Consider the following 13565-nt stretch of genomic DNA (forward strand, 5'->3'; position numbering starts at 1 on the left):
ATTGTAAAACTTTTGTAAAAGACATTTATTTAGAGCTGAAATTAATGTACAGCATAGAACCAAGAAATGTTTTAATTGGTGTTTCTAAAGAAAACATGGATATTTTGCAGTCATCAAATCATACAGAAGAATCTTTGTCAGAATGAATAAGTCTAATGAATGAATGGTCTAATTTATGAAACAAACAAACAAACAAAAAAAAACATCAAATATATTACATATAAGACTGCACAAATGTAGTTCTAATATTTGTTATATTGTAAAAAAGAGTAAAATAGTAATCAGAAAAAGACTTCAGAGTTTCTCAGACCCAGAGCCTGACTGATATTTATTAGTAACCAAGACTTACAAGAATGTGTTTTATAACATTATGAACCTATATGCATGTTAATCCAGTAAAAGTAATAAAAAAGCAAGCAAGAATAATAATCTGTGCTTCTCTCTATAATCTCTATATTTTATTCATCATTATATTATCATCAACATTTAAAAATTGCAAATATCAGATTTATTAGATTTGTTGCTATTGTTTTCATTTTCCAAAATTGTATTTGTTGTTAAAAATTAAACATCAGTATAAAGTTCAAAAAATGATTTCTCCATCCATGAATTGTGGACTCCTCTTCCAGTCAGTCTGACCTGTAATTTGTGTGATTATTATGTGAATCAGTTTAACAATGTGATGATAATTTATTTTATTATCACAAACTGAGTTTTCAAAGTGTTAATTAAAAACTTACCATCATTAAGATGGTACAAGGATCCTCCCTATCAAAATAAAAAGTGATTAATAAAGAACTTGAATGAGACATGATGTATAAACATAGATGAGTATAAGCTTGATTTGCTCTCATTTCCACTGACCTGTTGATTTCTTCTTGTAGTAAATGAGTCCAGCAGCTGCTATGATGATTCCCAGCACCAGACCAGAAGCTCCAATGGCAATTTTATTCCTCTCAGACTCAGGAAGAGAGGGATCTGTGATGTACAGAAACTATGCTTTATTTGAATATTTTAGTGTTTAATATTGGCTAAAATTTTATTTTTAAAAATATGAAATAAAAATATTAAAAATATGTAACATATGTCCTATATGAGGGAAAATAAATGTTTCCTCTTACCCCAGTCTACGATGATGGGTTTAGTTAAGCTGGCGTGATCCACGGTGCAGGAGATCTTCTCTCCAGATTTGGGAGTGTATTCTAGGTGGGAGTGGACCTGGTAGTACCAGTCTCCATTAGGCATCTCCTCAGTTGAAGTCACATCAGACTTCACAACTTTACCATCTCTCATCCAGGACACTGAGATCTGGTTTGGGTAGAAGCGGTAAGCGCTGCACATCAACACAGCTGGATGTCTGCCACCGGCCTGAGTCACTGAACTGAGCTTAACCTCTGGTGGCACTGAATCAATAACAATAACATCTTAAAAGCATGTACAATAAATATTGTGATTACATTCAAGGTGTACTATAAAGTTTCAAAAACATTGCATGTGTTTGGGAGTGTATTCCTTATATGTTCAAGGGCAAACAAAAATTAAAACGTAAGTATTGTGTTTTATTATTGTTATTATTATTATTATAGTTATTATTATTGTGGCATTTTAAAAGACCATTATGGTGTTTTCATAACACAAATTTTTAAAGAATTATAAAATGAGCAAACTGTTGTGTAAAAGTACCTATTGTGACAGGAGAGATCAGAATCTTGTGCTGCTTACCTGTTTTATCAATGACACCGCTCTGAATTATTTCAGCATTATGTTTGCAGTATCTCTCCACCTCAGCTCTCTCTTGCTGCAGTTGGCTGGGATTGTTCCATGCTTCTGCATTCTTTACTCCATGTTCAGTGTACCCCACATACTTCCCTACAGTGCTGTTGAACTGTACATACACATCTTTATTGAAGATATAGTTATCAATGAACACCATGTCACTGAGATCATGTGAACTGTAGATGCATTCTGCCCATCGAGAATAGTAGTATCCATTATCTGAAGAAAAAAAATGATGTTAAATCAATATTACACTTATGTTAGATGATTTGCTCAATTACACAAGAACAGAAGAACTGGATACATTATATATAACAGTGAACTGTTTTTTTTTTCTTTTACAACTACTTCTACCAATAATAATTAATAATGAGCAGAATGCTACTGTCATTATCTATTCATTTTGCATTACTCTTCATTTTATTTACCTGCTCCAGTGAATGCAGACAGCATCAATATGAGATAACAACTCAAGACCTTCGGCAGTGACATTTTCCCTCACCGTGACTGTCCCAACTGAAGAGGAATCCAGCAATACTTTGTTCATGAGGTGAACATTTAAAACAACCAGCCAATCAGTCTCTACACATATGAGTGTCAAGTGTTGCTAAGCAGATCCTGTTTTATTTTAGAACTAAAGCCAGTTACACAATGACTGTATTGTTTAACCTTCTTTGATAAATGTAAGCGTTTAAATAAATATTTTATCATATTTTAACATTTTCAAGTTTAAAGTGTATGTTTTAAAGTTGTTTGCTACAATCAAATACCAATCTGACAAATCGCAACAGGAACTTCTCGAGAGCAAAAATGATAATGACCATCCCTCACTGTACTGATTGTAACAAGGTCAATTTGTTTAGCACAGCATCTTATCACCTTCCTGTGTCTTACAGAATGCAATAAAAAAGCTTAAAGTAACAAAAGAAAATGTTATTGCTATTAAACACAAAACCTGTATTTTTTTTACTTTATTTTATTTACTTAGTACATTCTTCTTTATATGACAGACAGCAAGCTGCTTTAGTTTTTCTCAGCTGATTTATACATTTCTATAAACAATGGTTCATTCTCTAAAAAAAGGTAAAACAGACAATAAAACAGACTTAATTTCACTGCCTAATGATAGCTACAGATGCACATATATAATGATGAACATTCATGTTTGTCACAAAGTTCTTCACTGAGGCATGTGAATATAGTGTTTTATACTGTAGTAATTTATTAGTGTCCGCTTTCAAAGTTTGGAACATTTAAAAAAAATATATATATATATACTCTTCAATCCTACATATTTCTTCTACTCGTTACCCCCCCCCCCCCCCCTCCACTTTTCCTCTCACCTCTTCTTTTGCACTTTCCACCTCTGCTAACTTTATCACCTTTCTCTCTTGCTCTCATTTCCTTCCTTTCTCATTCTTCTTTCTCCATTTTCTTTGCATTGGGAATTCACAGTTAAACTCTCTTAACTCTCTTAAACAACTGAAATTTGTACATTTTACTGAAACACAATGTACAAATGTGGCTGTATTGCAGTTTTTAAAACATTAGGGATATTTTTTGTGCAATGTTTTGAGAATTTGATAGCACGGTTGAGTACACTTAGATGTTCTTAAGATGATCTTAAGAAGTACTTAAGGAGAATTTTTAGTATATTAAGTACAAAATTAGTGCGTGAAAATAGAGCACTTTAATTATATTAAAGAAATGTACTTTTTTTTTCACCTGGGATGTCACTTTGGTGTCTGCCAAATGCATAAGTGTAGATATTGGCTACAATATTTCCATGGGTCATTCTAAGATATCATGTTGTTTTTGTTCCTATTCTATTTTTGTCTGTTCCTCTGCCTTTGAACATATATTGCTTTTGAGGCTACCTTGCCTTGGGACAGATTTAATGATGACAAAACAATATAAAATCACAAGTGAAATCAAAATATAGAAGCTTTATTTGGAGTGTATCACAGAAAACGTACAAGACCTTGTAGAATTTATAACTTTAAATTGATTACAACAATGCCAGGAAATGTAAAAAAAAATATATATATTTTCAAGCACACAGTAACACAATTTTTAAGAATACCATTATATTTGTGAAAAATTTTTTTTAATTGAATCAATCAATCAATCTTCAGATATCACTCTGGATGAACTGAAGATGTATTAGCAAAAAGATCAACTATCATTTCAAGGATTTTAGATATTGTATGTAAGTGTATTTGGTGTTACATTTCAAGCAAAGATGTTGCCTCATTTCTGCATTAGTTACCAGACAATATTAATGTTGTTAAAGAACACATGAAGAGTTCAGATGCAAAAGCCTCTAAGTGCCGTCTGAAATTTTCTTCATTTTTATCAAGGTTGTATGTTAATGTTCAGTTATTTCACTTTAATGGCAATGAAAAGGACCTATTAATTGCCATTAAAGTGAAATTACTGAACCTAAACATACAAGCTTGATATTAATGCTCATTTTAGAAGAAAATTTCAGATGGCACTTAGAGGCTTTTGCATCTGAACTCTTCACATTGAGATCTATTCCTAAAATTGTAAGATGCTTCCTGTCATCGATGTGATGAGTGACAGAATAAAGTATCACTATTTTCAATTCCACTTGGGCCAAATGAAACATTTATTTGCAGGGCTTGCTACACACTATATATAGTTTATTTTCTGAGTTTGCTTCCATCTCAGAGTTGTCAGTTGCAGTTGTTTCCTTTAATGAGGAAGAAAGTTCCAGCAGCAACTCCCAGCAGCCCCAGAGACAGACCCACTCCACAGAACACAGCTGGACCAACACTGGGTACAGCAACATCCACATCTGGGATATAAACAAAACCATTTTATTTATGCAACAAAAAAAGAATAATAATAATAAATTTAGACTTTTCCAGTGTTGTGCAATTGATTGGTTTTCATATGTATATTTTAGGCTGCTCTTTATCATCTATTTTATGTGAATATATATACTTTAAAAAAAAACAACAACTGTGAAAAATAAATAACAGAAATCTAAAAGTACAGTGATTTTAAACAAAACACACACTCACCCCATGTTTTGGTCTGAGGTTGATCAAGAGATGTGTGGTTCACAGTGCAGCTGTAAAGGTCTCCCTCCACAGGTGTGAACGTCAGACTGGAGAAGATGTTGTAAGTGCCGTCATCATTTGGGCGATACTGACTTAGACTGTCTGCTTTTAATCCCTCGTTGTTTTTAGTCCATGAGACTCTGACAGGAGGAGGGAAGAATCCAGTCACATGACAGATGAGTGTGTTTTCAACATTCAGCTGCACAACATTCTCAGCATAGATGGAGGTCTGAGGTTTGTCTGTGAACACAGGAAAATACATTTATGCTGTTGTTATTTCAAGCATTTAAGAGACAGTTTTTTAAACAGTTTTTACACAGTCAATTTCACAACATTATTGAACTGATGTTTTCTTATAAAAATGAGCATATGTAATTAAATAGGGGTAATTCAAATGCATACCAACCCATTTTCACTTGTGGATTTTTATAAGCTTTGATAGATGAAGCTAAGTTTGCTTTGCAAATTTGAATCTCAGCTAAGGCTTGGTCATATAGTCCAGGGAAGGAAGGGTGAACTGTAAAGTCAGGAAGAGCATCTACTGCTACTCCTTTAACATAGTCTGCATAGTAGTATTCCTCTCCGTCCACTCCATACAACATTTCTTTCTCTGTATCAGAGCATCCTAAAAGAAAGAACCATTTATGCACAGCTGAAAAAGAAAAAAGTTAAAATATATAAGTATTAGCTCAATGTGACAACACATTATTTTCGATTTAGACAATATACTGTTTGTGAGAAAGATCGATATATGATTATTTGAATAGGCATTCATAACATTCATACATTGCAAAGATTGTAAATAAGAACAAAATATTTTTTGTTCATTAAAAATGCCATAATTGAATTAGCTGTTCATGTTTTATCTGTAAATATTTAAAACCTCGTCTGTTTACAGAATATTATGCAATTTTTAAAAAATCAAATATTAATACAAAACAAATCTTTTCAAACCACAATCATTTAAACACTACAACAAACTTTTAGAAAGCATATTACTTATTAGTTTCCTTGCATGCTGTTAAAGATAAGTGTCTTTTAACAAATTCACTGACTTACTTTTTTTCTCAGAAGCAACAAGTGTGGCAAGCATGAACATAAACACATAGAGCTCCATCTTTCTCTGAGCTAAATGGAACAAACACTACACAAACTCTTTTTTTGTGTAATGATAGCAGGTCTTTACTCCGCCTTGTGGATCATGTAGCAGTCTTATAATCCCCTCAACCAATCAAAATTGTCCCTAAATCTGATATTCTTGTATCTGGGCAAAAAAATGTTTTTCCTGTTTTACATTTACACAGTTTTCTAAATTAAAAAGCAACAACCTACCACATACAAATTGTTTTATGACTTATCAATATACAGTTATCAAAATGAAAACAATCATTTTGTTTTGCATTTGAAAAATTGGTCTACATAATTTACTACATAAGATATATGTAAATGTATAACTTTTCATACAAGTAATGCAATGATACATGGATTAATTTTAATGACAGGAACATTTTAAAGAACCTGGTTTGTGCATGGTTGTGTGCATGAGAAGTGAGATAAGACCTGAAAATAAGGCAATATAAAATAAAAAGTGTCTAGGATATGTATGAAACAATACTAAGCTGTGTGAGGTTTGAATGTTCCTTGTGGGTTTCCTCTGGGGGCTCTGGTTTTTTCCCAGTACAAAGACTTGCAGGACAGGTGAATAAGAATGTGTGTGTGTGCATCAGGTACTATTATTTTCTGTCAGAAGAATCTTATTTGCCTAGTAAAATAATATTTTTAATAAATAGTAACCACTGCATAATATATCACTGTGTTCACATTTTTTTAATAATGTTTATAATATATCTTAATTCAAATTTTACTAAACACCTTTTTAAACCAACAGCACTTATTAACACTTGCACAAAGGTCATAACTGGTCATAACTGATTGTTAGTTCCTTTAAAGACAAAAAAACAAACAAAACAAAAAAACCGACACATTTCATGCTACATCAATGTTTCTAGGGTAAACTTGAAATGATAACCACTCAAGATCAAAAATAATATACAAACCTGTCTTTTAGAATGTTTAAATTATTTGTAAGTAAGTTTAAACATTGTTATTGTTTTTTAGTCCATAATAAATTGAAAGTTCATACTATGTATTTGTCATTTCTCAAGTGGTATGTTTACAGCAAATTTGACTAGTTAATATTCTAAAGAGTAACTCAAAGCATGCTGAGTCTTTGTTTTTAAATACTTTTAACTAACATTATCTTCAGTGACATGAGAGGCACTGTTTCACACATTCTTAAATTGTTTACTTTGGTATATTTTGTTGAACAACATCCCTGTCTGAAAATGTAATCCTAACCATATCCCTACCCCTACTCCTAAACCTTACCCAACCCATTAGTTATCCCTACACTAACTGCACTGAACGCTGGTTGTAAGCTTAACATAAACTTAACTCTAAACTTGTCCATCAAATCTGGTTGTTTGATTAGAATGTTGTTCCAAGATCAATAAAGATGGTGATTTAGGAACATGTTGCACTTGATGAAATCACATTCACTGTAGCTTCATGCACATGGGGCCCTATTTTAACGACCTGAAACGCAAGTGTCAAAGCGCGAAGCGCAAGTAACTTTGAGGGCGGGTCTCGGCGCTGTTGCTATTTTCCCGGCGGGATAAATGGCTCTTGCGCCCGGCGCAAATCTAAAATGGGTTGGTCTGAAGTAGCTTCATTATTCATAGGTGTGGTTTGGGCGTAACGTGAAATAAACCAATCAGAGTGTCATCTCCCATTCCCTTTAAGAGCGAGATGCGCTCGCGCCATGGCGGATTGCTATTTACATGGCGTACACGCGATGAGTCAGTTAATATATATGTGTGTGTATTGGCACGATTGTTCAATTAATTAGCCAATTTCGTTCATCATTATAAGTAGTAATAGGCTGAATTGAAAATAGGTAGCCTAATTCTAATACACGCAATGACTATTCATCATTACATTTTTATATTTATGTAGCCTACACAATAATATTCTTTTACACTGTAATCCTTTTGTTTTTAATATTTGGCATGTTTGTGTGATGCGCATCCCTGTGTGTAATAAGCAAAGTCAACGCGCACTGTGGACGCGCCCAGAGGCGCAGTTTCTACCAACGCGCTCTAACAAAAAAATATTGCGCCATTGACTTTAGACCAGGTTTGAGTTGGTCTATGGCGCAGTCTATTTTCAGCTCCTTAAAATAGCAATGCGCGGGCAATGCGCCTGAACACACCTCCTTTTTTGCGCTGAACCGCCCAGGGAGCGCAAGTTCATTCACTAGTTTAGCGACGTGCTTCTGTGGAGGGAAAAGCGCGCTTTGCGCGGGTGCAAAATAGGAATGACACATGCGTCGGTGTACAAAGTCAATTGCGCTGGGTGCAAGATAGGGCCCATGGTGTTTAAAGAACCCAATAGCTTGACAAGTGCAGTTTCTTTGCTATGTTGACCATAACAAAACAGGATGTTGGTGCAGGACATATGGAAGGGCTTGTTGAGCTTGTGGGGACAGGGTCTGGATCATAATGCAGTCCTGTTCCCTTCCTCTCTATCTGTACTTTCCAGTCAGTTCTCCACTGTTCTGATCAAATAAAAGCTAATAAATGTTACATATGGTGATATGATATGTAGGTGTTGTCTGTTAGTCTGATGGATGTAGATTCAATGTTTAGTGTTAGCATAATTCTTTGTTCTGTAAAATCTACACAATAATCATTTACAGGCCATGCACATACAGTAATCATTCCAATAAACACACACCTGTTCACTTTTTGTTTTTTTGTGGGATTGACGAAAAGGGGTATTATTCTTGCCTGTTACCTGTTTTACAATGCAAATTACATTATGTTTATGTAATTGGATTCATGTAATTGCATTGTCATAATGCAAACTGCAGTACAACCTCTAATACAAATATGTAAATCAAGGCCTTTATTATTTAAGTGCATTTTATGTGTCATATTGAGATATCAGTAATATACTAAGAGATAAACTAGAGAGTATTGAAACTAATTAAGGAACTAGAACATATTTCACAATCAGAGTTTAAAGCCCAATCAGTCACAAGGTTAACACTGTAATGCTAAATAAATCAAAATCAGTCACTTTTAATGTCATTGATTATACGAGCAATGTTTGTATTGCCAAAGGAAACATGACAATTCAACTATTTAGTGTTAATCAAGAGTATGATTAATCACAAAACTGATTAATATTGTAACGCTTAAACAGGTAACATGCACCACAGGATACATATTCTTTAGTCTCTTGTAGGAGGCACAAGAAAGAAATTTTCATCCAATACTATTATTATAGCATCTGTTTAGAGTATGTGGATCATGTGACTTGGTTCCAATGTTCTGTGCTTGTTTTGTCAGTTTGAGCTAAAGCCAACATGCCCACCTGTAGACTTTGTAGAAAGTAGGCATTGCCAGATTAGGATAAGAAAAAAAAGATTATCCACAGTATTGACAATGAGTGGTGTCTCAAGTAAAACTGGGCCCCCTGTACAGGTCATTGTATTATTGCACATTCTGGGGTGATGGGTGAGAGATGGGTTGTGGGGGTGTTCAGTAGAAATCTCATTCCAGGCCTTTAGAGAAGATCCTTATAAGACCTTCTGGCCTTAAGGCCCCTACAGTCTGTGTATTTGAGTAAAAAAAGATTGTGCAAATGGTAATATTCACATGTAAAAATGATATTATTACATTTAGTTGACTACATCTTTGCATTTTTAACTAGATATTTTCTTCCAGAGTTTCACACAACTCGTTTTATGGTAGAACAGGGGTGTCCAACCCTGCTTCTATAGGCCCACTGTCCTGCAGAGTTTAACTCCAACCCTGATCAAATACACTTAAAAAGCCCAACCAAAGTCTTCAGGATTACTTAGAAAATTATATATTGTATCATAAATTATATTATATGATTCATTAGAGATGGAGCTAAACCCTGCAGGACAGTGGACCTCAAGAGCTAGAGTGTTCCCCACCCCTGAGGTTGGAGACAAAACAGCTCAGCAGTGAAAAAATATAAGAAATGGCTCAATTTTCATACATGCAGCATATTTTGCATATTATTTTATTTTATTTTATTTTATTTGCATCAAATAAATCACGGAGACATTAATGGCCTTTTTTATATACCTTAAATAAGGTAAAGTTTCCTGGGAGATACAACTCTTAAAATCCAAGCTATATTAAATATTTAAAAAAAAATTCCTTTGGGTATGTTTTACTTAAGTCTAGATGATTTAAAAAGAGAGTTAAATGATTTTTTGATGATCAGTTTCCATGATTGCCTGTTTTATAGTTAAAAAAAAAAAAAAGAAGAAGAAAAAAAGCCATGTAAAAGTACATGCTCTGAGATCATACTGGATCATACTGAGCTCACTGGCATGTTCAGATCATTTCTAAAACAGGATGTGTCACCAGGATTTGGAGGGATGTGAAAGCGTGCCACACAAGTCTACAGACCACTCATGTGGTTTCATGAGAAAGCAAACCTATACTGTAAAATAGTAGTAATGCAAGTTTTGACTATCAGAATGTATAAATGCATTTTAAACTGAAGCAATCTTGGTTTTTTATATGAAGATAGAATATCACATTATCAAGCATGTGTTATTTTAATAAAAAAATAACTGAAAAATCCCCTAAAAATCCCTATGAAAAGAACCAATCATACTGGTTTATTTCAGATTCTACTGTAGTATCATCTGTTGCTAGGAAATAAAGTTTTAGAATAGTCTTTACTGACCATGGAAAAACTACTCACTGCTGCCACCCTCTGTCTGCAAGAGATTCAAAAACTAACTCAAAAGCACCATCTAGTGGATTTTCAGTTTGAAATTCTCTAAATTAAAACCTAAACAAAACTTTCAAGCTTTCCTGAATATCATGATATCATCATGATATTAATGATTTCCATTGACGATATGATATTCATGAAAGCTGGTTTACAATTAGAAATTACTGTGTAGATTCCTGTGCATTTGTATGGAATCTGTTTTAGCTAAAACAAAGTGTCACATACAGTATATTTAATGCCTCGTTTCCACTGAGCGGTACGGTACGGTTCGGTACGGTACGCATTTTTTTCCGTTTCCATTGTCAAAAGTTGTGAATGGTACCCTAATTCCGAACCGTACCGTACCACTTTTTTGGGACCCTTTCGTTGGGGTACCAAGCATAACAGTACCGTACCAAAAGGGTGGAGCTACACTCTGCAGAACGTTGATTGGTTGACAGAGAATCGTCACTTGCGCGTGCTACAAGGGGAATGACAACACAAGAGGCGCCACGCAAATGTTGTTCAGGCAACGCGTGCATTAATTATCTTCACTTCATGTAGGCTATATAACAAAACAAAATATAAAACACAACCCTGCCTCTTTTCGTTATTTAAAAAAATATGAAACCTATTAATGTGTGGTTCAGGCAATATGTGCATATGTAGTCTGATTATCTTCACTGTATGTAGCCTATAATAAAATGAAATAAGACAAAAGAACCTTCTCTTTTTGTTAAACGTCAGTTTTAATTATCAATAATAAACATTATAAATAAATATGAGAAGCTATACAATAAGAAATAAAGACAAGCAAACAATTCAGTCAAACGTACAGCGCACTACAACGGTAAAGTTAAATAAATATATAAAGTTATAAAACTTCACTTTCCCCTCAGCCAAAACGAGTGAGCTGCATATTGCAGCAATGCAGTTAACGTCAGAGAACATAATCAAGGATAAATCAGAGCAGAACTAACTGATAACCGAGGAAACTAACTAGGAACTCAGGCAGGTAAAACAGGAGCAAATCAGAGAAACTGAATATATGCATCCTCTTCTTATATTGTATAATGAATTGGAAATCATAGTTTTTTTTTTAAAAAGCAAGTGAATCTATGCTGGTATATACAGGCAATGTCTGTATTTGGTATCTGAGAGGTGACTGAGGGTCTGACCAGGAATGCATTAACAGTGTCTATTAATTTAGCCCAGCTTCCAGAGAATACTTGTTTTGTAATTAATTAATTTGGCCACACAACACAATTATTCACAAATCATATTTTGTAGAAAGAGAATTGTCAATTTGAACTTTATTTTATTTTTTTTTCATTTTATTCTGCTGTTCTCATGATAGCTGTATGAGACATGTACAACAATTGTGTCCAAGGTCATGAAGGTCAATAATGCACTACATGTATCCACTAACACATATGCATACTTGCCATGTGTAATTCTTTCTTCATTTTTAACACCATTGGTCATTATATGTTAAACCAGAGGTAGGCAAGTTCGGTCCTAGAGACCCGCTTTCCTGCTGAGTTTAGCTCCAACCTTAATCAAACACAGCTGAATAAGCTAATCAAGCTCTTCAGGATTACTAAGGCTCTAGGCAGGTGAAGGTTTTTTTTTTTCAATGTTGGAGCTAAACTCTGCAGGACAGCGGCTCTCTAGGACTGAACTTGCCTACCCCGGCCCTAACTTTACCATCTAACAGGCAGCTTTCGCAACAAATGGCAAAGACCTTTCAGCACACATGGCATGTCCATCACTCTGACCTGCAGAAACCTACACTTGTGAAAATCTGCACTCAGTGTTACTCTTCACAGGCAAACTAACCCCCAGGTTCCCTGCATGTGAACTGCTCTAAGAACTTGTCTCTTTTTTAATGACAAAATAAAATTAAAAATCACTGAGGCCACTGCTATTAAATCAGCTGACAGCAAAACTCAGAAAGAAATAGTATAGCATCTTAAACTGTATCATAAACTTTTTTTTAAACAGCATCTATCTCCTATAGTCTTAATTAAAATGTGTTTAAAGTATCTAATGAACAACTCACTTCTCCCCAACTCACTACAAACAGTCTTTGGTTTCTCAGTCGTCAAAAAACATCCTCTATAACACCTTTAAACATCCATTAAAATCGTTTTCAAAAAATGTAACTACATGTTGCTATAGTCTAATACGCTAATTTAAGCTCAACAGAAAATTACATGTGAAAAAACATGTGAAACAATTAGGCCTTCTTTGAAAATTATATGGGCAAACAAACTTGTGAACTAATGTTAAAAAATTATGATTTTACAGGTAAAAGTGTATTTCTGATATGTGAAACAGGAATTTCAACTAGTAAGAAATTAGTTATTGATATCTGTAAATAAATTTGAAAGTCGGCTAATTAATATTTAACTAGTGAAAAAAGACAAAATGGCTTGCCATATAAATACATGTAATATACATGCAGTTTCAGAACAGCAGCCACAGAACAGAAGTGAGGGGCAAGTGTCATGTGCCATGGTGGATAAACACTCACGATGAGGAGGAATGCAGAAAGGAAGACTTTAATGATAATCCAGGAAACAGAAGAAACACCATCAACACAAACGTAATACATAGATGTATACTACAGACAAGAACTGACAAAGACTGAGGGAGAACACAGGGAATATATACAGGGCAAACAGAGGGGCAAACGAGGCTAAATAACAGGACACAGGGTAACTTAAATCAGGGTAACTAAGGGAACAAACTAGTGGTGGGAAAACGTCTCGGTTATGTATATAACCTTAGTTCCCTGAGAGGGAACGAGACGCTGCGTAAAAACGCTATGGGAACGCCTCCGCGTGATGTCGTCTGAAGCACGTGCAATCTGTC

At 34.3% G+C, this 13565-nt stretch overlaps 2 protein-coding genes across 2 annotated transcripts; both read right to left on the reverse strand.

Moving 5' to 3' along the window:
- Positions 1–293: 293 nt before the first annotated feature.
- LOC125246581 (H-2 class II histocompatibility antigen, E-S beta chain-like) lies at positions 294–2346 on the reverse strand. Its single transcript, XM_048157553.1, has 6 exons — positions 2205–2346; positions 1723–1995; positions 1122–1403; positions 865–978; positions 741–768; positions 294–639 (listed from the first exon to the last, which is right to left on the reverse strand). The coding sequence occupies exons 1-5, from the start codon at positions 2266–2268 to the stop codon at positions 746–748; spliced, it is 756 nt and encodes a 251-aa protein (XP_048013510.1). The 5' UTR covers positions 2269–2346; the 3' UTR covers positions 294–639; positions 741–745.
- A 1356-nt stretch (positions 2347–3702) lies between these two features.
- LOC125246584 (SLA class II histocompatibility antigen, DQ haplotype C alpha chain-like) lies at positions 3703–6045 on the reverse strand. The gene is made up of 4 exons (XM_048157557.1): positions 5925–6045; positions 5272–5517; positions 4827–5105; positions 3703–4597 (listed from the first exon to the last, which is right to left on the reverse strand). Exons 1-4 carry the CDS (start codon positions 5980–5982, stop codon positions 4476–4478), a joined length of 705 nt encoding a protein of 234 aa, XP_048013514.1. The 5' UTR covers positions 5983–6045; the 3' UTR covers positions 3703–4475.
- Between the last annotated feature and the right edge of the window lie 7520 nt (positions 6046–13565).

The sequence above is a fragment of the Megalobrama amblycephala genome, linkage group LG15 (genome assembly GCF_018812025.1).
Source record: "Megalobrama amblycephala isolate DHTTF-2021 linkage group LG15, ASM1881202v1, whole genome shotgun sequence".
Taxonomy (NCBI): Eukaryota; Metazoa; Chordata; class Actinopteri; order Cypriniformes; family Xenocyprididae; genus Megalobrama; species Megalobrama amblycephala.

Coding starts and splice junctions, on each gene's coding strand:
- LOC125246581 (XM_048157553.1), bottom strand. CDS start 2,268: ATGTCACTGCCGAAGGTCTTGAGTTGTTATCTCATATTGATGCTGTCT. Junction 1,996..2,204: donor GTCTGCATTCACTGGAGCAG/GTAAATAAAATG, acceptor TTTTTTCTTCAG/ATAATGGATACTACTATTCT. Junction 769..864: donor CTACAAGAAGAAATCAACAG/GTCAGTGGAAAT, acceptor TTATTTTGATAG/GGAGGATCCTTGTACCATCT.
- LOC125246584 (XM_048157557.1), bottom strand. CDS start 5,982: ATGGAGCTCTATGTGTTTATGTTCATGCTTGCCACACTTGTTGCTTCT. Junction 5,518..5,924: donor TGTTGCTTCTGAGAAAAAAA/GTAAGTCAGTGA, acceptor TTTCTTTTTCAG/CTGTGCATAAATGGTTCTTT. Junction 4,598..4,826: donor ACCTCAGACCAAAACATGGG/GTGAGTGTGTGT, acceptor TTTATATCCCAG/ATGTGGATGTTGCTGTACCC.